The 25,505-nt window shown below is 40.0% G+C and overlaps 1 protein-coding gene across 7 annotated transcripts in view; it reads right to left on the bottom strand.

The window, feature by feature from the left end:
- The window catches only part of EP300 (EP300 lysine acetyltransferase), a 69,576-nt gene that overhangs the window by 40,411 nt on the left and 3,660 nt on the right, over positions 1 to 25,505 (bottom strand). For all 7 annotated transcript variants that reach the window (XM_075429529.1, XM_075429525.1, XM_075429528.1 and 4 more), the window contains 5 exons: positions 12,410 to 13,068; positions 5,419 to 5,595; positions 3,061 to 3,322; positions 2,174 to 2,287; positions 1,035 to 1,271 (listed from right to left, as the gene is read on the bottom strand). In XM_075429529.1, the coding sequence (XP_075285644.1) occupies positions 1,035 to 1,271; positions 2,174 to 2,287; positions 3,061 to 3,322; positions 5,419 to 5,595; positions 12,410 to 13,068 (1,449 nt within the window). The remainder of the gene's footprint in view (positions 1 to 1,034; positions 1,272 to 2,173; positions 2,288 to 3,060; positions 3,323 to 5,418; positions 5,596 to 12,409; positions 13,069 to 25,505) is intronic.

Here is a 25,505-nt window from a genome sequence, read left to right as displayed (position 1 = left end):
TACAAGTCACATGCAACCTACGAGGAGCAGTCATCTCACTAACAAGTCTAGTCTATCCAACAACCTCTTCCCGACTAACTCAGCAGTAGCGTGTCCTTTGGTGCAGAAACAGCACATCGAACTGCAGCCTGCAACCAACTGCTACTGTCCTCTGCACTCTCTCAGGCCTTTCCCCATGGAATTCCTGTGCACACAGACCACTCATTCCGCACACAAGCTTCTTACGGGGCATACAGGCAGCATCACTGCAATCCCATACAAGCTTGTCGTAAGTATCTACCAGTTCATCTTTCCCCTTTTCCATTAAAAAAACACCTCTAACTCAAAGAACTCATGGTAAGAGCTGGGAGTGGCAAAAATTCCCGTGATGTAATCTCAGACTATCAGAATTAGAGTTGATGGTTAAAGATTACTTCATCTGACACCAGTGATAGCTAGGTTAGAATTAACTGCACTTCAAATTACAATTCTTATGTAGTCTTTTGTGATTTTGCAACAAGCCACCCAGACAATTTACAGTTAGGTGAGTCCACATGACAGGATTCAGAGGAAAAGTCTGTATTTACTACTCTTCATTTTTAAAACAAACGTTTCATATCTGAGATACAACTGTAAAATGCTGCAGTCTGAGTGACAAAGAAGTACACTTGAATACAGGCATTCCAATGCATGTATTTCCAATTAAAAACTCCTAAAAGGCCCAAAACTTGCAATACAGTACAGTTAAAGCTACAAAACTACATTGAACAAATGCTTTGGAAAATGCTTTTGGTCTCAAAAAAACAAACAAACCACTATTCATTTTTCCAAAGAAAGTACTTTTCCCAGAGAACTTGTTTTGCAAGAGCAGGCATCTGGGCCCTCTAATGTTCCTGTTCCACTGAGCAGCTTGCCATTTCAAAGTCCAACATACTGCAAAGCCATACCTTTTGCAAATTAACTAGCAGTATTAACCTAGTATGTTAACAAAATTTGCATTATAGCACAGGAAAGCTGCCTGTAGTTTGTATTTTAACGCTGACAGATAAACTTACTCATAGGATTCATAGGGCGCAGACCCTGGGGTGACTGTCCTTGTTGCTGATTCTTCACTTGAGCCTGGGGCTGCGTCTGCATCTGGGTCCCTTGATAGGTCAGTCCAAGGGCTGCATAGGCTCTCTCAATGGAGCTGGGGTCTATCTGACTGGTAGTGTTTATGCTGGATGTTGTCTGCTGCCCCACGCCCACAGAGCCAGTATTTGCCAGTCCTACTGCAGCTCCACCCAGCAGTGCTGGAAGAGACGTACCACGTTAATAAGGAGAGCAGGAAGTAGCCAAAGAAGTCCATGAAAACAGGGAAAGAACATGAGTGCACGCACTGTTCAGAAGTAAAACATCTCCTTCTAGGAGCATGCAGAGAAGAGGCTAGTCGTGAAACAGAGAGACAGGTCTTGACCCAACCAGCCATTCCAGCAACACGCTGTTTTCCCTTTGAGCCGCTGAGAGGAAATCCCACTCCAAGTATTTAGGACACATCTGTTTGCTTCAAACTGAAAACAGAGGCCCATCATGTCACAGAGGCTAAAGGCAGAAGGGTACATACAGCTCTTCAACAGCCACTGTAATGCTTTTTTTTTTTTAAAAAAAAAGGTTTTAAAACAAGAAGTACCTCAGCTCATGTCAGTCATGTGAAAAGCCCAAAGCAACATTAAGAAAGGAGGAAAAACCACCCATACAGAGAACACAATGACAAAAATCTTGCCAAATATTTTGGCAGGAAGACCAAGGGGACACAAAGAGAAGGGGGAAGAGATATCTGATGCAAACAAAGGATGAAGACAGAACCAAATATCATCAGGGCTGAAATGACACAACCCTCCATGGGTGTGCACATTAGTCTCCAGAACCTGGCCAGCTGGAAGAGGTGGTAGTAAAAAGCCAATCATTTGGTTGAGAGAGCTATGACTTGTTCACCCATAGCACTCTCCTAGGAAAATTCAATAAAATTAGAAAGCTTCCATAAACACTAGCTATCAGAGATGAAAAAATACTCTGACTCTAAAGCAAGAAGAAAATCATATCATATGTTCCCAGGTTTAAGAGCATCACCACTATCACCTGAGTGCAAGAAAGTTTAACTCCCAACATGCATTTCATGGTTTATCCAATACATGGAAGTCCCCAGTAGACTTACTTTGTTGATTTCTTTTGTCCCCAGCATTTTTGAGAGGCAAACATACAGGACAGTCATGTCTCGTACAATTCTTCCAGTGCGAGATGATTTGTCGGGAAGATGCGCAATGTGCCACTGCAAAAGGGAGGAGAACGAAAAACTGTTACAAGCTACTGCCAGTATCCCCACATGGTCAACACAAACCGGGTAGGGAGCAACTATTTCTCTCAGGGCACACATCTATATCAACGCAGGTCAGTAAAGTAATACTTGAAATAGTTCAGCACTAGCTAGCCCTGAAAATGTAGCTAGATTTCTTCAAGTACTATTAGCACGACCAAAACTTACTTGAAAGCTGTTATACACCCAAGCCTACGTCTGCCTAGCTCGAGGGAGAACACCATATACATCAGGTATCAGGCAGACTGGGCCAAGCAATTGAAATGCCAGCAACTGGCATGACTCGGGCAAGTGTAGGCTACCAAAAAGGTAGTATACATTTTCCTTGGCTACTAGGATAGACAGAGTTCACCAGTGCCAGTGGCAGCTCAATTCCTGGCTAGCTGTTGCTCAAGATTTCTCTCTTCCATTTAAGTGAGACAAGTAGGCTCCTACCTGCAGATTCCTGCTTTCTGTCTACCCTTATCAGAAGGCAGCATCCAAAACATCTTACAGTGAGTTACAAGGTTAAGTAAAAGATCTTCATCCATCTCTTTGTGCTATTCTGTCGCCTCTATCTTGCCTAAACTTAAAAGGCTCAGAAGTTTATGATTTCCATTCTTAATGGGACAGATAGGTTAAAAAAGAATTCTACTTCACAAGCCACCCACTAACTCTCCATCTCTTTCTAGGAACGCTTCTCTTCCTGCAAATGTTGACTTCATCTATATAACCACTTCTTCACTTACCCTGGCAAGATTTGCCAGCCTGACAATGTGTCATGTGGTTCAGGACATTCTTCATGGTTCGGCAATGAGGGAGGTTGCACTGTCGCACCTCCCCGTTGGCCTGTTCGCGCCGCTGACACTTGTGAGCATGTAGGAGGAGAACTAGTTGCTGCTGAATGAGCTTGCGTTTTTCTGGATCTGCTGTTGGTGCTCCAGACCCCATTCCTTGAGAAGCTGCTGGTCCCATCCCAGCTTGCTGAACTTGGGGAGCCTGCTGTTGGCCCTGGAGAAGGTGGAAAGGAAATTCCCAGAAATAAATCTATTTTTGAGAATAATCCATTTAGCAAGTAAACAACACGATGGCCACCACAAAAAAACAAAAAGAGAAACAACTACCACATTCTGTGATTAAGGAAATAGCCCACCTATCTGTAGTTCTGGATGACTCATACTAAACAAACCCCTTAGCAACAGTCCTGGCAATAATTCTCTTGCCAGCCACAATTTCTTCCCCGTATCACTCTCCTAGTCCTAGCTCTGGCCTTATCAAAGACCAACAGAACTTCACATACGGTCACAGGTTAATTTGCAGTGCTAGACCAACCAGAAAATATTAATAGCACTTAAACCTCAAATCCCCTCCTTATTTTGGAGGCTGGAAAGTTGCATCCACAATTCTTGCATTAACAATATAAAGCACCTTTTAGAGTCAATAGAGTTCTCCCGCTATTTCAGTATAAGGTGCCTCAATTTGATTGGTCCTAGAACAGGAGAATGAAAGGACAGTTCTGGGAACCTTTTTCCATTGGGAAACTTGGACGCAGGCATTCAAAACAAGCATCTCTCAGTCTCCGCTAGAGATGAAGCGCAACTTCAGGATAAAAATGCCACAGAATTAACGTCAAATATGGCAACATCTAGTACTTTTTCTATGCTTCCGTTTATTTCTTTGTATTTCTTCCAGGTGACATTTGAGGAGTAGTCAGCAACGAAGAGAGGCGCAAGGACTCTTGACGTTGCTTGTATGACTTCAGTCCAATAGCCTTCAGTTTCTAACAGACTCTTCCCCAAAGGTTTTAGAGGATGTTTCTGAAGATCTCCAGATTTTTAAAGCTCAGCTACCTGCATTCCTAAACCTCAGTTCTCCCATAGCTCTTCAATACTAGTATTAACCCTTCATTTTACAAAGAGACTTCACCAATTACTCAGTCCCCTCAGGGTATGTAGATGTTCCAATAAGACTGCATAGCAGTTCAACTTCAGAGGAGTTCTATACTCCACACTGAACACAAGCTTGACAGCTGGGGTTCTGAGCAGCAAGTTTTGGCTGCTTCTTTATTGGTTCATACAACCAACTGGTTTGCTAGACCTCCAGTGTTTCATACTTAACTTAAAAAACATTAAATAAAACTCACAGGATTGAGGCCTTTTTAATTCAAAGGTACAAAATTTACCTGGAAATGTTTTTCAACAACAGTTACTAACATCAAGAGACTAACCCTCCCAAGAGGTGGAACTTCCGGCAGGGAGAAACACAAGCTATATTCAGAAATGTGAATTTGTTTCCCAAATTAAAAAAAAATAAATGTAGAGGGGCAAAAAGGCAGGACATGTTGCATGTCATACCCCTAACCAATTTAAGCTTCTAAAATAATGAGGCAAACACATCCAGTCGTCAGTGTTAGGCTCAATTTAGGGAACCTAATGTTAAGGCCTGTCATTTATAAGCTTGGGCCATCCACTTTTTGGCCATCCACTTTTCCCACCACTCTTACTTTCCCTTTCCTTAAGTCCTGCTGCAGTAACAGTGTAGGATGGAAAGGGGGAGGCAACAGGGCTACTACAGCGATAACTTCCAGGGAACTTCCAGCATCAGGACTGTTCTGTGTTCATGTAATTCACAGCAGGAACGAACATGACTTGGGCTTCTAAGCCCAATCATAGGTAATACCCGTTTGAGAAGAGACACTTCTCTCTCCCAAAATCATCAGTGAGTACAAGCAGGCAAGAGAAAGCTACATGGAGGAGAAGGGGCCTAATACACCAACCACAAAAAAAGGGATGGGAGAAGAGAGCAAAGGTGTCCGAACAGGTGGCAAAGCTCACTTCAGTTAAGGAGCTCCATTTCATTTTCTCTGCTAACAGGGTTTGAAAGGCGAAGCGTGGAGGTGCAACTTATCAACAGAGAGAGCACAACTCAGCCCTCTCCCTCATATCAGCTATTTAGGAGTTGAAGCAAGCGTATTATGTGTGGATTCAGAGCACGCATTCACACTGTGTATGACAACTGCTACAACTTCAGATATGGCAACACCAGAACATATTGCTCCACTTCGGTCTACTACAACATCTCCTGGAGACACCTTTCATTCTACTTACCATGTTAGGCATTCCTGCCCCAGGAACTGGCTTCTTGTCCATTGAAAACTGTGGTAAGCTATTCTGCAGTCCAGCTTTATTCTGCATCTGAGGCCCAAGTCCACTGGCTCCAATCTGCTGCCCAGTATTCTGACTATATGGCTGGCCGTAAGGGCTGGGATTGCTCATCATTCCCATCTAGGAATTAAAATGGTAAAATGTTCAAGTAAGATAGCTTAAATTCACAATGTAAAAGGCAAACGAATACTTCAGAGAAGCAAGAAGTGATCACAGCCATGAACCAGCTGCAATGCAATACTGACCCACATGCTTCCCCTCGTCCCTTATGTGCATGTATTTAGCCATCGCACAACATTAACTCCTCAATTAGACAGTTCCTATAAACAGTGAGGCTGACTTACCAACCTTTGAGGTCAGTCTTGTCAGAATTGGCCTGATTATTTCTTTATAGACGATTTTGGTCAACATACTTCTCATTTCAGCTTTCCCAACCACAAATTTGTACCATGGACTATAAAACTCACAAGTCTGGTAGCATTTTTGTGCTCCCTGCATCTGTGCAGACTCCAAATGGAGACAAATACCACCTTCATTCATATAAGCAGGTTTTATCCCAAAACCCTCCTACCCAACTGTCAGCACTCCCACAGCTCCTCTCCAGACAGCCATAACAATGTATGTCTGCGTTTTTAGTACACAACAGTTTTCAATTTAAGAATATGCAACACGACACACAACCACCCAGGCACAGTAACTCCTTTGCAGTGAGCAGTACTAAAGGTCAAAAGAGATGGTAGGAAGGAACTCTGTAAACAAAACAAAGCTATTGAACCATTCATCCACAGGGGAAGTAGATTCATATTTTGCTCAAGCTATATGCTCCTTTCTGCAATATGCATCATCTATTTGCATATTCAACACTGTTAGCATACCAGAATATACCATTTGTTGCCCTGGAATGCCCCAAAATCTAAAGAACAGTTAGGATCAATCCTGCCAATAAAGCTATTTGTCCTCTGACTTTTTTTTTTCCTCCTTTCCTTGCACTCCCATCTATTCTTGTCCTGGGTTTGGCCAGGACAGGGTTAATTTTCACCGGACTCCAGGAAGGGGCACAGCCAGGGGCTGGGGGCTGACCCCACCTGGCCAAACAGAGCCCGGTATTCCATACCATGTGACATCACACTGGGTTCCGGTGGGGGGGGGGGGCAGCGCGGCAGGAACTCTCACAGCTGGGGAGCGCGCAGCGCCGGTCTTGTCCAGGAGAGCAGGTCTGTTGTGCGAGTTTGTGTTGTATTTTTCCCTTATCTGTATCGTTGTTGTTGCTGTTCCCTCTGTTTGCTGTTCTGTTAAACTGCCCTTATCCCGACCCACCAGTTTCTGCCTCTTTCTTTTCATTCTCCTCCGCATGCCGGCAGGGGGAGGGGCAGCCGCGTGGTGCTTTTGTTGCCAGCGGCAGCCGAAACCAAAACAATTCTTCATGGAAAATTTGGCCTTTTAAGACCAAAAAAACTAGACACAGAGGACCAGGAAAACTGGTCATCTTTGTTAAGACTACCAAGTTCTCACCATTACTCAGGCAGGATCCTAGAGGAGCCATAACTCATAATTAAAGGCACAAAAATACTTTAACAAGCTGTATTGTTTCAACTGACATTAACATTTGACGAGACAGTGTCCAGTCTCCTTGATGCTTTTTGGTTCAAGTCCAGACATTTTCCTGCACCCAAAAAAGTGCATACAAGTTCCTGTGGTAGGTTTGTTTCTAATCACTCCTACATTTATTCTCAAAGCATCCTCCCCTAGTAGAAACACCTTGCTTCTGCTCCTTACCAGGCTTCTCCAACCTGCACAGAGAAGTAACCAACATGACCAGAGATTACCTGTGATTAGTCACTTTCCTTTTTCAGGTTGAAACATCTGCCTATCTGTTATAATGGCCTTCAGTTTGCATTTACAAAACAGAGCAGGATCAAACCCAAGCTACCAGAAAAGGAGCACAAAACTCACTAAAGAACCTGTCACTTTAGACATCTGATATGTACAAATGAATTCCCTTGAGCACAGCCCCCCTTTTCCACACACAAGCAGTAACCATAACCACACAGCAGTAACTCATTAGAGAGCAATGAAAAGAATCTCAACACATGGCAGATAAACAAACTATGCAATGATCAAGCAGAACTTAAAAAAGTTTCCTTTCCTCTGTCTCCTTTGGCAGCACCCCTGCCATGTCTTGACTGCAATGAACACACATATGGTGACCGATGCGGCAGCTGCTGCCACAACCAGAACAGGTAAGACAAACTTTTTGTGTATCTCCCTCAGAAGACTAATAAGATCTCACATGCAAGTTGAGTGGAAGGGAAAGGGAGAAGAAAAATGTAAGGAGTCAGCAAACACACTTTCAGGACTTTCCCCCATCATCACTGCTGCCTGAAGTTGACCAACAGGTTCAAGACTTGGTGAAGGACTGATAGTGGGAATTATGTCCTTAAGAAAACAAGACATGTTTTCCTGTAAGATAGCCTGATCCCTTTGACTCCAAAAAGGGTTTTGAAATCAGGAACATCCCCAAAGCCAGAAATTTCTACAGAAAGTTTTCAAGTTTGTTAACAATCATAGCTCCCAAAGTTAGAAGTTAGCTGACACCTGAGAGTACGCTAAAGCACACTATGTTGGCCATCACTAACACTGACCCTGTATGTCTTCTGCAACTTATGCTGCTATCAGCCTTAAAAAAAACAACCCTTAACCAAACAATTCAGAATGGAATGCTGAAGGCACATTTTCACACCCTGGTGTCACAGGGAGAAACCCAGATGCCCAATCCAGACAACTGGGGACTTCACACATTGATACCAAAGGATTCAGACTAACCATAGCCTGATGAGCAAGCTCTGTCATGACTGCAGGGGGAGAAACCCAAACATAAGACTTCAAAAAGCACCTTTGCTACGTCACCCAAAATGGAAGCTTTCTGATAAAACTCAGGGATGAGGTTTGACCATGCCAGTCAACCTTCATATCTGCAACACAGTAGGACACAAACTTTTGTGAAGCATCTGGCTTTTTCAAATCTACTGATCAAGCTGGCCCAGCACAAAGATCTCTGATGTTTCCTCAAGTGTGAGCCATTGACACTGCTTGGGGTGAAAAACCAGCCTCCTCAAGCAAGGCTGTCTCCAGGGCAGAAATGCAGGGCTCCACTCTCCACATTGCTAAGAACCATCATCTGCCCCACCAACGGGCCTTCCTCCGCCCTGCTGTACCCAGGGACCTGGCAGCAGATGACTACATGCCCAGCTCAGCGCAGCTGCTCCCAACAGGGGTAATCCTCAGTTCCCCATCTCAGCTTACGGGAGAGGCAAAGACCAGAGAAGCACAAGCCAGGTCAGAGGGCAAGCATGCCAAACTGACTCAAAGCCACACATTCAAGCAACACCCAAGAAGGATGCTAAAAACCAAATGCCATAAGGTCTACTGGAACAAATCAGCAGCCATCACTTGGTCCGTGTGAGACACTGACACCCACCAGATCCACAGCTGAACCTCACAGCAGCCCCCTGTCCTGCTGCCACTGACCCACTAACCTGACACCAACAACCTGCACGCAACTCTAGACTGAGTCAAGAGAAGGGTCATTTGGGACATTCTTCACCTGGCACAAGGTGGACTTGTGACCCCAGCACAAGCAGCAGGACAATGCTCATGTTATTTGCTGCGACTTGTTGAGAAACATGAATAATAAAAGAAAACAATCAGGAACAAATGGATGAGCTCATGACTACAGACAGAAGGTGAAAATAAACCTGTATAATTTTATCAATAGGAAACAACCAGAAAGACTGACATATAGTTCATCATCATATTAATGATCTGTTGGGAGCAAGGGGTAGATAACGATAGAGTGCAGAAGAATCAGCCAAAGAAAGGCGGTGTTAGTACCACTGCATGAGACAAGTACAAGGCTTCATCTGCAGTACCACGCAAAAACATATGTGGCTGAATCATAGCTACAAGTCAGTGAGTGCAGCCCCTCCTCACTCCTTCCTGGCCACCACCTCCTTCCACTGCTCTTCCCATTTCTTATCTAGCCCATCTGTTGTTTTTCTTCCTCTCCTCACCTCACAGCCTCAACTTACATGTGAGTTTCAAGCACATCTTAGTTCCTCAACACACCCTGTCACGCAACCGGCACACAAATGACATGCAGACAGAATTGCTTCTTTGCATGTCAGTGACTGCTTACATCATACACAGAACTACAGCATTAGACCACAGGACAGAAATGGCGGATTATGACAGTACAAGTTTATGTATACCAGGTGACTCCAAATCAATCATCTACACTGACATTTGGGATTTCAACTCCTAAAAAAGTAACACGTGCAACTAGAAAAGTTGGGAAGCACACAGCTAATGTGTAAAGCCAGTGTTCCACTGTACTGCTAGCCAGTGTTTTGGCAGGAGAAGAAGACGACACTTCAGTAACTCCACAGGACAACAGAACAAAGCAGCAATATCACCAATTTTGCTTTGCAAATTGACTAGGCACTTGGAGCTCATCTTTACTGTTAGAAGAGCATAACACCCTCCTTCCCAACTAGTTAACATCACAGGAAACTTAAGCTATTCCTCTGTACAGACCATTGCAGACAACACACCTCTGTTGTACTGAGGGAGAACTCGGAGGCAACCCTCCCACCACGTAAAGGGGCTGACTTGGCAAGCTAACATGTTGAACACAAAGTCTCCAGTCTATTTTCTTCTCCTACTGAAGGATAGCTCCTGGGTAATGAACATTTTTTGCAGCAACAAAGGAAACCTACAGAAGTTATTACACAAACTTCCACGTTAACAGCAACACAGCACTAAATTTACCAATTAAAAAAGCCTGGCTTTTAAAAACAACTGCTTAGGGTCCTCTGTTTTCATCTACTTTTTGAAGATTTGTAGGTGGGGAAAAAACAAAAGCAGATGGGTGGAGAGATAAAACAGTCAGACATCACTGTTGTCAGATTTTGCTAACTCCACCGCATGAAGTGAAACACAGGCTCCCTGCCAACAACAAAACCAATTGAAGACATTCTGGAATTTCAGCCTCCATTTCAGACTGTTCTTTCTCATCCGGCAGTTTCAACTCCTTTATGAGGGCTATACCCACCATACTTACACTAGAAGTCTCTCTCTTATCAGCAATTGAAGAACTCTAAGTATTTTTACCCAGTCTTGGACTATGAACTAAAAAACAGAAGTTATCATGTATTTGGTCCGAATATACCCAAAAGCACAGAATGTTCTTACTTCAGATGTTCAGCACATTTTGGAATTTAAGCAAGCGATGAATACTATTTAATTTTGGACTACATCAGCCAAAAGCTTGATTTTGTGTCCTTTCCTTACCTCTCCTAGATAAATGAGTCTATTATAGTGCACAACTCTGCTTTAGCTCTGATAAGTAAGGATTAAAAAGTTGCATTTCACTCAAATACCCCATACGTCAATTTTTGACCTCTGAATATAGCTTTCTGAAGATCAAAGTAAATATTTTTTTCACAGCCAAGGAATAATGAATGAGACATTATATAATTCCAATACAAGAATACTTCTAAGTAGTTATATATTTCTTTTCCACTGCAAACTGCATACAAATTTTCTAACGCAATAAAGCTTTGCAACAACTTTATCAGGAAAAAATATCTGAAATGACCAGATCACAAAATCAAGTCATTACTAGACATATATATGTATCAGAAACATTGTTAGAGCACACTGAGCTTAAGCAAACAGCTAAGATCAAAGAACTTTATTGTTAATGACACTCACAAGACACTAAAATAATTTTACTTAATACATTAAAGCATAGCAAAACCATTAATACACACCATAATTTTCATTTGTGTTTCAAACACATTTACAGACTATGTTACTTATCATTCCCAGCCCTCCAAGTGGACTGACGTTAGGCATTCCAAGATAGATCCATTCAGGTATTGCAAAGCACCTTGGAAAAACTTTCCCCTTCTTAACCAAGAAACACAAAATACCCACCTAAATTGAACTGAAACATTAAGTATTTTCTAGGCTTTTGATCAAAACACTAAAAACTTGAGAAGAAATACTCAAGTGGCTCCCTACTTTAAAAAAGCTAATTGTGCATGACAAAAATTCACTTTAGACATCCCATCACTTAAACCACGAGGTCTTTTCTCGTCTTTTCAGTGACTCATGACAACAGTCTGCCAATCTCCTAAACTACACAAGCACATCTATTTCCCTCTTCAGTATAAAAACCACTATTTTAGTCAGCTTTCTGGTTTACTCTCCTATAGACAAAGCCTTTGTAAATTTTAAAACTAGAACCGAGCTGGATTAAGAACCCAATATTTGTCTCCATGTGTTTACGGAAGCATTCATTCTCCACCATTAACTCGAATACCTATTCCTTAACAAAGCAAATGTATGCCTTCGCACATACAGTGTATCATCAGTCCATTCAAACCTGTACGTGCCTCTTAGTATCTGCTACAGCATAAACACTCAGCTGATCTCAGATAACAAATACTTCATTAAGTGCAACACAGAAAAAAGCACCACACCATCTAAAAGAGTGTCCTGATAGATTCCCATCACACTCAACACCAGCATCACATTAGACACGAAAATATATTTGTGGACAAAGCATAAACCAGAATAAAACACAATCAAGTTACTTCTTAGTGTTATTAATAATCTATACTGCCATAAGATATCTAAAATAGGCATTTTAACCTAGCAATAGTCTGGCTTGTTGTGCAAGATGATTTCCGCCTCCCATGACTGCCACAAATACCACTTTAGCAGCATACAAACTATTTACCACATGATCCAGGAATCTTAAAAAAAAAAAATCTCATTCTATAGAACCCACACTACAGACAAATAAATCTTACAAGACAAAGCCAACAACCAGAAGGAAGGTAATAAAGTCAAGTTTAGCTTGTCTTACCTTGTTCATGGCTCCAGGCTGTGGCCCTCTCAGTCCAGCCTGCCCTCCCATCTGCGGAGACCCTTGTTGCAGTGTCTCGGCCAACAAGTTACCAGCACTACCCATTCCTGAGTTTGGGTATGGCATATTGGGTCGCCCTCTGCCTGCTCCAATTGAACCGTTCATGACTTGACCCTGCATCATCCCCTGTCCGTTGCCTGCTGCCAACATCCCAGGATTCATGCCAGCATTCATCCCTGTGTTCATTCCCATGCCAGGCTGGTTAACTGGACTGTTAACTGTTGGCATCATTCCTGCTGTGGATTGGGCTGAAGGACCCTGGTTTGGTCCACTTGCACCCATCGCCATGTTGGGAGAAGTCAACCCAGCCTGTGCCATGGGGCTTTTCACCATGCTGTTTAACATTCCCATTCCAGGACTATTTTGTTGGGTCTGACTGGCCATGCCCTGACCAGGGCCACCAACCCCCATATTGAGATTTGGGGAGCTACCAGCCCGTAAAAGTTCAGACAGCTGCTTGTGTTTAGAGGCAGCATCTTGTGCCAGGCCAAGGCTCGTCTGCAGCTGATTAATGTCACCACCATTAGTGAGTCCCAGTTCTGTGGAGCTGATCAGTTCATCTGGCAAGTCATGTTCCAGATCAAAGAGTGATCCAAAATCTGAAAAACAAACCAAATTCTATATGAGATCGGAGTAATCAGTAACATCTCCAAGAAGTCTCGTTCATTACTTTCTTTTTTTTGTTTCAAGTAATCAGCAAAACTTCACTTTCTATGTTCCAGTAAAATACCTGTATCAGTTGTTACTGAAAATGATCCAATTTCTTACGATAAAAGTAATTTCTAAACTTTACAGAGTCTACTTCACTCTTCTACAACAGACTGTGTTGAAAGATCACCGGGTGTCTCAGACTATGATCTCTCAATGTGAGAAATTTGACAAGGAAGGAGAGAAAAAAACTGTATTAAAAAAAATCCACAGAGTTAGCCAATGGAATTCGGTAACAATTATTACAAATAATTAAAAGGTTCATGGGAAAGCACTAGCTTTAATTTGTAACTTTCACTGAACAGTTATTTTTGGAACAGACACAACTAATACAGTTTCCAAAAAACTGTTTACTATTTATAAATAATAAACAGAGGTTTAGTTGTGTTTTGTTGTTGGTTTGGGTTTGTTTGTTTGTTTTAAATCTTCCACATCCAGTCATCCCCAGCAAAGAATTGCAAAGTTCCATTGAACTTCACTGGACAACCAGTATCTTCCCATTACCAACATTGTCAGAAAACTATCAAAGTAATCCTCCTGGCCACAAAGCCGTAAAAAACCACTAAGATTAAAAATCAAATTCACATCTCAAGAGCCCATGCAAAACATTCCCCAAGGTAACCAAGTCAAGAAAGATTACTATTTGGGATATACAGATACTAAAGTATTACACAGTACCCAGAATCAATTTGCTCAAGAAAACAAGAAGTTCTTACGTCTGCAGAAATAGCATGCACCTTGATCTGTATATTTAATCTACGGTAGTTAAAAACAACCTAGAGAGTTTACGGCTAAAAGCTGAGCCACTGTACAATGTAGCTACACACAACTAGGCTGTAAAGCTTAATACTTGGAATCTGAGAACACCTAGTAAAGGAGGGGTTTATTAATCTTAACTATTGGAATAGTTCAGCACCAGTTCTGCCAGAAAGGTCACTTCACGGATGCTCTGTAGGAGGGAGTGCACTACACTTTTCAAAACCTTTAGATCTAGACAATGACCTAAAATACCACTCGTTATCTCAGCAATTACAACTACATTTAAAAGGAAATGTCAATTACACTGAATTCTAGAGAGGCTGGCAAGATGACTTAGTCCAAATAATAATGGAGAAAAACTACAGTTAAACAGCAGTAAGTCAGAAAAGCTCATCAGCATTAGAAATCTGTTCAAAATGTTTCACATGATACCATACCCAAACTGCCAAAAGCCAGTACTAACAGAGTTTCTACAACTTCACAACTGTTATCACAGATAAGATCACAACTTAAGAATTCTGAAAATATGGTATGAGGTTGGCAAGAATGCAGGTTTACCACAACAGAGGAAATTTTATACTCCATTTCTATATTCTTCATTACTGCAAAGCACCAGAAACAGAATGAAAATTTCCACTAAAGAACTATGTTTTAAACTATTCAAATCAGTTAGCCTATTCTTCAGTAACGTAAATCTCATGCTAGAACTTATGCTTTGCAACACATACTAAGGACTGATCTTTTATTTGCATCACCGGTACTCTTCAGCATGAGTGGTTATTTTTGAAGATTCAAAAGTGAAGGAAGAATCAGAAAAGTAAAGCTTTGACCAAGTTCTCCTCCATTTAAAATTCTGAATTTAGAGTTTTGTGTCAGTAGACTTATCTCAGAACACACATCTCCCCAAAACCTTACAATGCTCAGAAGTTAGCTTAAGAATTAAATATTGATGAACATGGGAAGAGTTACAGTGGAAGAGACCCTCAAATTAGACAGGAGATCAAGGAAACTGAGAAAGCAATCAAAAAAATACATGACTGTTTAAAATAGCTTCAACAGACATCATGCCTGTTAGAGTGCCTTTAACAGGCAAATGTCGAAGCACTACATCCAGAAAACACTCTGGTTAATAACCTGACAAACAGCCCAAGAGTGAGGAAGGAGTAAAAAAAATATGATCAGCAATTAATAAGCTAGTACGTCATCCAGAAAAAAAAAATCTCCCTAATGATGAACAAACAAAACTGAAAATGAAAGTTAAGTGTCTGCGAAGAACGTGAGCCAGCACAAACCCTGTACCTACAACATAACCATAATGGCAGCACACAGCAACCTCCCATCTGCAAACTGGGCAACAGCTGTTGAGGCAAATATGCCCACACAGCTCAAAGGCCAGTTTTGTGACCAACTGTAGCTTGGGAAAGAACTTCCGCTCTTGAACAAACACAGCTTCCAGGACAAGGCAAGTCCCAACATAAAAATCCCCACTTCACCTTTCTTGGGATCAGATCATTGTATATTAAGCCTTTCACAAAACCACCAGGAAACTGATCAGTAAATGTCTAAGTATGAAGAACTAATTCATTTTCCCCAGCCACCACCGAGTATTTTCTGAGAAAGACCCATTTAGATGATTTCAGATATAATACTGCAAAGGGGCAGTGCAATTCTTGTTTTCAGAGACAGAGATTTGCTCAACTTTCTTAATAAGAAAATATTAACCTGCTTCCCTGAAGACTTCATTCTTTCTTAAGTTCCCCCTCCTGATAAATAAGACGACAATTTGAGTTTTAAGGCTTACTCACTCATATCCAGCTGAAGTATCTAGGTACAAGCTACTTGAGCTCCTTGGCCTGTTCATTCTGTGCCACCCGTGAACAGGAAGAAAAATGTCATAAAAACTCAAAGCGTTTTAATTCTTTTCATTGATATCTGAAAACACAAGAAATCAACAGCTATATAAAAAACCACACCCAAAATTAAATAGTTGTGAGATAATCCAAATCAGATTGGTTTTTAAAAACATGTAAACTGTTCTTTCCGTATAAGACTAACTTGTCAGCATTTTTAATCCCAGAGAATACACAACAGAAGATTCATCATAAAAAAATACTATCAGCTACAAGCCAAAATCATAAGTTGTAAATATTAACAATTAAACATTCTGGTATGAGTTTGCTCTTTTTATAAGTTCTTTTCCAAAAACAAAACTTCAAAGTCTTCTTCAGCCAGTAGATAAACAACTAAACTAAAAAAAAAGCAAACCCCCCAAAAAACCAACTTTCAGTTGTCTGGTCAACTCTGAAAATTACATTTTTAGTCAACCGCCAGGAAGTAGAAGTTTTCAGATACAAGACTGAAACACGAACAGTCTCAAAAGACCATACAGATCAATAAGAATTTGTGTATATCTAGCAACAGTTGCAATCCATTTCACAGCCTTATACATACAACAGGCATCCTGAAGTCTGCTATAGAGAATTCTACCTATGACCAGTTCAAAAATTGACAAGGCTGGGCCAGATAGCTCAGAGACTATGTGAAAATAATGCATGTATGCTGACACCAGAGCCAAAGGCATAAGGCATAGCTTAAGACAATGGCAATAAATATTCAGAGATCTGATTGACTTTCCAGTACACTGAGTCCACTGCTAGCCTTGCAATCTGTGTCACCAAGGAGGCACATCAAGATTTCTTACTAACAAAATAAAGCTTGTGGGAAGGTGAAGGAGGCAGATTAGTCCTGCAAAGGCTTTCTCTACCTGATTCATAATCCCTAGAGATCTTCTGGTATAACCAGACAGAAAAATTTGGATGTAGCAGGAAAGACAGTATCTGGCCTAAGAGCTCAAAAACATCCAGCAATACGCAGGCAGTAAGTGGTAGACCTAAATCTTGACCTCAAAAGACAGGCACAGAATGATTCCATATTACATTATTTATGGTATTATTAGTGTATTTCTTTCCATAGGTAACAAGAAGATACAGAATAGATGGCTACTGCCACCTAAGATTCAAAAGGAAAGAGAAGGAAAGTACGTCCACAAAACAGCATCTAACTAGGTAATCAGAAAGTCTTAACCTGAGGTAGTCTCAACACGCAAAGGCATAGAATATTTCCTTTTAGGAACTGTACCACTACTGCACACTTAAGCAAGTCTTTTTTTGTAGAGTCAACAAACTGGCCTGACTTGCCCTGACTACATTAGATCTGTAATGAGAAAGTGGGTCAGAAAAGGCAGTAGATGGAGCAGGACCATTTCTTTCAATGGCAGTCCAGTTAGACTGGATTAAGTAATATGAACTGCACCCTAAACTGTGAGAAAGCAACTTCAAAAATCAGTGTGCTAACTTGTGTTGCATACTATAGATATTTTTTTCTTAGTTTTGGACCCTGCTTCTAAGAAGTCTACCTTTGACAGTGTCTGATCTGCAGGACGCCAGGAAACTGCCAGACTGAGTTGGAAACCCACTTGGCACCAAAATGGACTTTAAACTAGTACAGATTTAGAGCGTGTATTCAAAATCCTTAAGTCAATAAGATAGCGGTGCCTTATCAAGTGATCAATTTTCAAACGAGTTATATTTATTTCATGCTAGTTTTACGGCAAGAGCACCTGGCAGCACAGTGATGTCACAGCTCTTAAAGCATGCAAGGCAAGGCAGAGATTTCTGACAATATTACAACCAAGGAAAATATATCCATACTAACTACTCAGAAAGAAATCAACATGTGAATTCAAGTGGCACATGCTGGTTTCTTTTGCATGCTTTCTACCCTACAGTCATGATTCAGCTGTTTTCTCATTTCTGCATTAAGACAACAGACCTCTAGTCACCTTCCAGAAGAAAACAGGCATTTCTATCAATATGGAGATTATCTGATCCTAGCAAACAGGTTGCAGTGAATAATACTAGCTGTCTAAGAACTTGCCCACATACTACAAAACAGCAAGAATGCTTTACTCTCATGTGTACTATACCCTCAGACTCAAGACGTCCAAGCATTCAGTCTCAGAGAAAAGTTGATACAGCTGAAGAAACATCATCATGTCTGAACAGTGACATCTGGAGAACCCTGCATGCCAGACATGTAAGACAATAGCTTACTCCAGTGCTTACCTCATGATCTTACAGAGGTAAGAGACTTCACAGTTCCTGTCCCTGCATCCCATATATTACATTATATTCTGAACACAGACATATCAAATTAGAAAGCTGCTGAACAGTCACCTTTTCGCACAAGTGTTTCTGGGCTCCAGAAACCTATCAGAGGATCAAATCACATCACAGTCGTTAGGTTCACAATGAAACAAGTAGACAAGGCTTAATACAGGACACTGAACGCAAAGCATGCGACAGGGTTGAAAGGAGCTATGGATGACGTTGGACTACACAGAAAACATGATACCTTCGCTGCGCTTTCCGACAAAGAATAACAATAAGCTGCTGAGGGCAGTATCTTCCCTGCACGGCGACACGAAAGCTACTCAGGAATCAAACAGGGCCTAGATGTAACAGAGAAAAGTGCCCAGAGGATGCAACCAATATTCCAGTGAAACAAGCCATCCAAGCTTGCAGTCAGGTACCAACATTACAGGCCCTAAAATGTATTGTCTGAAATGCCCTTTAAAAAAAGCCAGAACTCAAAACACAAAAATAAAAAATGCAGAACAAAACAAGATCAGGAGACGCATTCTCACAAGAGGATTCTCAGGTATCCATGAAAATGTAGAAGCAAAGGTGAAGCACTGACTTGAAACAAAGTGCTAATAAAGAAAGTCATCATTTCCCAAGGCCTCTGCAATGGCAGAAAATTAATCTAGACATGTTCAGACATGGGGGTAAAAAAAAGAAAATGGCTACATCTAAGAAAGAGTCAAGAACTCTAAGACTGCTACCAGGTGGGTGTGAGAGAACTTTGCTATACAGCATTTTGGAGATCAGGTTTATTCTGACTATTAAAGCCCATTAAGGGGAAGGCTTTTCATGTAGATCCTCTGCGAAGCCACAATTACCCAATGGTAATACAAACTCTGCCAAACCATTTTTTCTAACTTAAAATGTAGAGTTAATTTAAATTAATCTACTAATTCAATGCAAAATGAAGGAGCAAAAATATTAAGGTCTAGATTCATGATTGCAACTACTGCTTCCGAAGTCCTAAGACATCAGTCCCTATATAAACCTAATCATCACTCACTCCCAAAGTGGAAGTATGATGCAGAGGTCTTCACTATTGCTTACGCAACAGCAACTGAGAACTCTTATTCCGCATTACTTGCTATTTGGGTAACAGTCTTCAACATTAGAATTTGATATTAATTTTGTTCCCTGCAAGAAACTGGGGAAGCATTGCCTCTTTCCTTCAGTACTAATCCAGGAAAGACCTGAATTTGTTCACCACATGAAGAAACTTCACAATTTGAAGTAAGACTGCAAACAATACGAGCAGAAAACATGTCTAAAACAGATATACTCAAAACCCCTGCAAGACAACAAATAGAAAGGCACAAAACGTGTTTAGCGTGCCATGGTAGCACACAACTTCAGGCACAGGGGTTTTTTTGGGGTTGTTTTGTTTTTTTTTCTAAAAAACAACCATATGTTTGTTGGTCAAAAGTCTAATTCACCATCTAGAATGTACATGATTTCATTATTAGTTGTATCCTAATTCCTATTCAAACACTGGTGTCAAACACATCAACTCTTGCTTCAGGAAAAAAGTCTCAACTTCGCAAATTCTCAGTAATCTGCAAGTTTAAGCCATACTTGTCCCAAACTAATATCAACAAGAATGCCAATTTTAGCAGACTCTGTTTCATGCATTTTTTTTGCAACTTCAGAAGAAAATTGCATTTATAACAAACAGTTTTCATTTTTTCATTATAATATTCAAAGTTCTTCAAAAAAACCAGTATTTAGAGATACAGATAATAGCGGGCATTTATCACTGAAAACCATAGTGAAAATTCAACAGTTATGATTCTCGAATACGGAATTGTAGCTGTTCTAGGCAAACAGAAGTGTTGTAATCATACTGAAAATAGTGTACGTTTAATGTTTTAACATCACTTAAAGGGGAATTTTGCAGACACTTTTATTCTATTCACGCTTTTACCTAACACAATGCAAAGGTACTAGTCTTGTCATCACTGGTGACCCAAATAAGATGAAGTTTTGACATTTTAATTCCAAAATGAAGTCACACAGTTGTTAATTTCCTTGTAAAAATGTTGCCATTTGCACAAATTTCACTGAGCTACCTTTATCTTTAGTGAAAAGTCTCTAAATCAGTACTCTTATTGCCAAGACTACCCTGTGTATGCCACTGAAATTCCTGTAAGACCACTTAAGTTACCTACTGTCTGTGGCATCGTTAAATATTAAGAATGGCATTTCATCTGGGAATCTGATAAATTGTGGACCACTCTGCACACAAGTCTGGAAAGTTAGAGATGCCTTGCCAGTCTGCTATATTGGTGGGCAAAAAATGGGTGCGTGCAGATAGGAAGGGAACACACATATGTGCACAAACTCACAGAATCAGTTTCATTTTAGAAGTGATTACAAATCAGTTTCAAGAAAAGAGTAAAGTTCATTTTATCGTCAAGTTAACAATGATTTCAAAATGATGCAATCTGCATATACAATTACCAAAAAGTATGTTTTCCAGGTATTACTGATTTGAGTTTATTCAGCATTACTCCTAAGTGAAATCAAAAAGCAATGTTGAATTTATGTAAAAAAAAAAAAAAAAAGTAAACAAAAAACCAAAGTCAGTAGATCAGAATTCCTTATCCTGAAACACAGAGCTCCTGAAATCATATTCAGGAATACATAAAAGACAGTTTAGCTTCAGCAGAATCTGTACTGAGCAAGCCACACACCAGCATTTTGCCAGAGTTTTAGTTTTTATTAGAATTCTGAAAAAAGAAAAGAAAAAGCTGAGAATTAGATTATTTTAGTTCATTAACACAGTGGGAGTATGTTGTAAAAGACATTATCTCTTCACTTGTATTTGGGAGTTCTACAAAGCAAGAAACCGTACATCATGATTCTGCAAGCAAACAGATACAGTTTAAAACTCTACTTACATCTCTTTTGGAACTACAACGAAAGGTGCAGCACAGAGGTGTTTCACACCATCATATGGAAAAAAGGAAAATCTCTCTCTGTTCCATCTCACAGCCACCAATAATAGGAAATAACCTGAGCTGTTTGTGAAGGTCCTATACCCAACTTGCACTTTTTTTGTGCAAATCCTAGTTCGGACTATGATTTCATCTCCTTGCTGTTCCTATAAACACATCTGACATCACCAACTAAACCAGAAGCGACTACGATTTGAGTTCATCAGAATTCAACACTCTTTTTACTGATTTTCTTCAAAAAGTTTGGGAAGAAATGCATGCTTGAAGAAGAATGTATCATACCAAGTTTTAAAGAAAACTTTAGACTCATACGTAAATCCATTTTAAGGAAACTTGTAGCTAATTCAGGAAGAGAAAGAAATCGTGTTGCCAGATATGTCACTTACTGCTCATGGAGAGGATTACTGTCAATTGCCCTAGTTCAGGTCCTACTTGAAGTTCTACAAATTCATATGCAGACACCAGCCTGTTCCCACAGTTTAAGACAGAAATGCCAAATGCTTGGAGACAGGTATGCATTGTTTATCTGTTAGTGAACTCTACACAGCAAAACCACTCCATTTGTCAAATAATAAATCTAAATGACTTTTGGCCAAGCTGTCTCAGAGGGGGCACTAGTCAGGGTGACAAGAAAGGTTAAAACAGTAATATCACATTGTTGAAACCAGCACTGAAAGGCTGCTTCTGCTGAAGCAGCTAAGCAAGACAGAGGTGACACACTGGAGATAATCAAGCAACTGACAGAGAAGATGCAAAAAATACACCCTAAATCATACAAAATTAAAAACTAATAATAAAATCATTTTCTCCAAGTCATAAAGGTACAAGAAATCAGAATTCCTACAGTAGAAGTTCAGCGTTTATCCCCGGTACCTTATGAAACCCCTACCCCCTAAAAACGTACGCTAAACCCTGGAGTCCAGTAGACCCTTCCCAGATAAACTTTGGTATTCTGCAAATACACAAATGACCAATAACCTGAACTAGGGACCCTTGAGACTAAATCCAAAAGCTGCTACAGGACCCTGAAGGACAAGATGCAAAAATTAATAGTATTTTTTTTAATCTAGGATTTAAATTCCCAAGTTCAGCAACACAGGTTTCTCCTCCAATATCAAACTTATGACTATTTTTAAATTGCAATTGTAAATTGGTTCTCTAGTCGAAGTTTCTTTATTTGTAAGTGATCAAAGTTCAGTTTTACATCATTATATGTATTGTCCTTGTGCTGCAGGGGTTGTTTCTTTTAAGAAAAAAGGTATCTTTCTAACACTGCTCAGAGAAAGTACATACCAATGTCAGACACACACACAATTCACTTGTTGAAAGGGGAAAAGAAAGCAGAGTTATAGTAGTTTGGAAATCTACAAGGTTTAATAGTCTTGCAGACTTAAATTCTATTAATTTAAATTTACTCCTAATGCAGTTACTTTGAAGACCTACTTAGCTACAAGACAAAGATGTCCATTTCTGCCACACAAGCATCCACCACTGCAATACTCGATTTACAGTATATGCCATCCATGAAACTATATTTTAGCACATCTCATCTCATAACCAATAATACTTGGGGGGGGAAAAAAGCAAAAAAAAAAAAAAGTGGCTCTCAACAAGAAAAGATAAAAATACTTAACTGATACATGTAAGCTAAATGTAGCTAATGACTTGGTCTTAAACATTAGCCAGAAAACAGATTTGCTGAAAGTACTTAATTTTAAAAGTAGTATATACAAACACTAGGGAAAAAAAAAACATAGCTGTTTGAATACTGAGTTGAAAACCACGCATATGCCTCTGGAAAAGGCAGCGAGACAAGATTAATATGATTCATTTTGAGCAAAGAAACATCCCGATACATTTGGAACAAATGAAAGATGAGTATCAGTCAAAACTGCAGTAATCCAGGTGAGAAGTTTCATTACAAGTCTTAGACCTTTGATGTCAGCGAGAGAAAAGTTTTAAAGGTCAGAAGCTGTTCCTGAAAAAAAAAAAAAAATGAACGTTCAAACTTCACATAAGATGGGTACCGAAAGGGAGATTGAAGATGTGCTATTATTCAGAAAAACGCGACTTCTGGATATAGTAATTCAAGGATGTTAATGCACATACCACAAACACATACACCCATCTCTGATATAACAACGGTTGCCAACTAATTGTAGGAAACTGACTTGCAACGTCACAGCAATCCAGAAATACTAAGCACCTAAAATTCTATTTTCAGATCTAGCAACCCAAGGACATCATACCATACAACCATGCTGCAGCAGACAGTATATTCCATTTTTATTCCTTGACGAAACACGGTTCTGAACCCAGAGCCCAAAAAGCTTTTCTAGTTCACAGAAAACAGGTTATCTCTAAGTGTGGGGGCTGTAAAACATGATTAAACTCTCCCTTCCTGAATATACCACACAGAAATCTGTACGTGGCAATTTCAGCACACCTGCATAACTGCGGGAAAAAAATGAGGGGTTCACAAACAAAAAAGCCAAATTAAAAAACAAAACAAAAAAACCACACTGGTTTAAGGCATCCAGTTAAAAACGTATCTTTAAAGAAAGACTTCCCCTCATTTACTCAGAGATAACTCTTTAGGATGCACTCAAATTATTCTGTTATAGTGGGGGGTGGGAAACAGACTGGTGTACACCAATTTGTTAATACAATGTTTAAGAAAGAAGACTAGGTGCAACATATCAAAACAGTGTTTCTACCAGGAAGGAAAGGTAGGCAAAATGAGCTACACTGGCAAAGTACTTATGTCAGTGTAACCATGCTAGTAGAGAAGAGCTGAGCATCCAGTATCACAAACTCGCATCCCAAACTAAGGATACTCTACCAACAAAAGGCAATCCCACCGTAGACTTGTAACAGCCTTCAGAAAACTTAACCTCTGTACAAGACAGATGTATAATTACCATTCCTCTTTGCAACAAATCTAACATTTAAAGAGGAAAAAAAAAAAAAGTTGTAGAAAAACCTGTGGCAGTTTAAGTAAGGGAATCCACACAGTCCTGCTCCTGAAGCTATTCTAGAACTACACAACACTTGAGAAAAAAAATCAGACTGTTCAAACGTTCTAATATACTACACAACATTGACAATACCAAGACTTTCTAAGTTACTTCAAAATGTACTACAAACCTTTCAGCTTCCCTGTAAGCCTATGTTATTCTTACTTCCTAAAGAAGGAACTGACATTAATGAAGCACCTCAAAACTACACTAACAGAGTACGTTCTATGGCAAAGCAAATTCTGAGCAGGGAACACACAAACCATTTAAGACTTTTAAGACAGAAGGGGATGCAGCACCGCAACAACAGTGGGAAATATAGCTATATGGCTGCTGCCAATAAATCAAATGTTATTAGGACAATCTTTGCCAACTTCTTTTTAGAAGAAAGCCACCAACATCTGAGTTTAGCACACTCCAAATCCAGAATACCAGAATCATCCAGGCCTACAGTGAAAGCATGAGTGAATTAGAGACCCTATTTAGTCTTCAACATAAATACACTTAACACCTGCCAGTTTGGGAATATGTTAACTAGAGTCAGTCACTTTCAGGTATCTAACACACTAAAACAGTATTTCAGATTAAGAAATAAGTCAAAAAGTTAACAGCAAAAGAAACATGCTGAAAGATTCATCAACAGTGCAAGTTTCTTGCCTTTCTCCTTCCCTCACTCTAATGATGCTGTGAATCTAACAGTTTTAAAAAGAGTACTTGAGTAAGTACATAAGCACCATGTTATTTATTTTCTATAATTAACTAAGGAGCAGGGACAATACAACAGATTCTATAAGTGGAATTTACTTAATGAAAGCTCCTCATGCTATTTCCAAACAAATTTAAGGAGCAGATAGGTTAAAAAACTTAAACGTCAAAGCCATTTCCCACAGCAGCAAAAGTGGGACAAAAAAATCCTTGCAGTGTCCAAGCAGCAAATGAAAAATATAACCCTCAAAACATGCTTATTGGATAAGAGGTTTGATTTAATTTGGGAAACAGGTATCATGATGTTAACACACACACAAAGTGGAACTGTCCCAAATCCAGGAAGTAAGTTGCCAACAACAAAAATCTAGAAGAGTAAGAATTCTTTAATAGTTTTTATGTAGCATATATAAAGTGTTTGCACCACTATAAACCTCTCCATAGCTACCAGGTGATGGCAATCTCAATCACTTTGAGAAAAGTTATCCCATTTGTGCACTACTGAAATTGTCCAACAACCCCTAGTGCTTCACAACTGCAAAAAGTTCATTTATTAAGCTGCCCAGTAAGCTAAGAAGAATTAAAATAGACTAAAGCATCCTGTGAAAATCTGCACCTGTTAAACTGAAGTACATTCACAAATCACAAATTATCCAAATCGTATTTGATCATAGATGTCTTAACTTGGATA

Source organism: Opisthocomus hoazin, chromosome 8 (genome assembly GCF_030867145.1).
Source record: "Opisthocomus hoazin isolate bOpiHoa1 chromosome 8, bOpiHoa1.hap1, whole genome shotgun sequence".
In the NCBI taxonomy this organism is placed as follows: Eukaryota; Metazoa; Chordata; class Aves; order Opisthocomiformes; family Opisthocomidae; genus Opisthocomus; species Opisthocomus hoazin.
The sequence above is the reverse complement of the archived record's forward strand: the minus strand, read 5'-3'. Positions and strand labels throughout refer to the sequence as shown.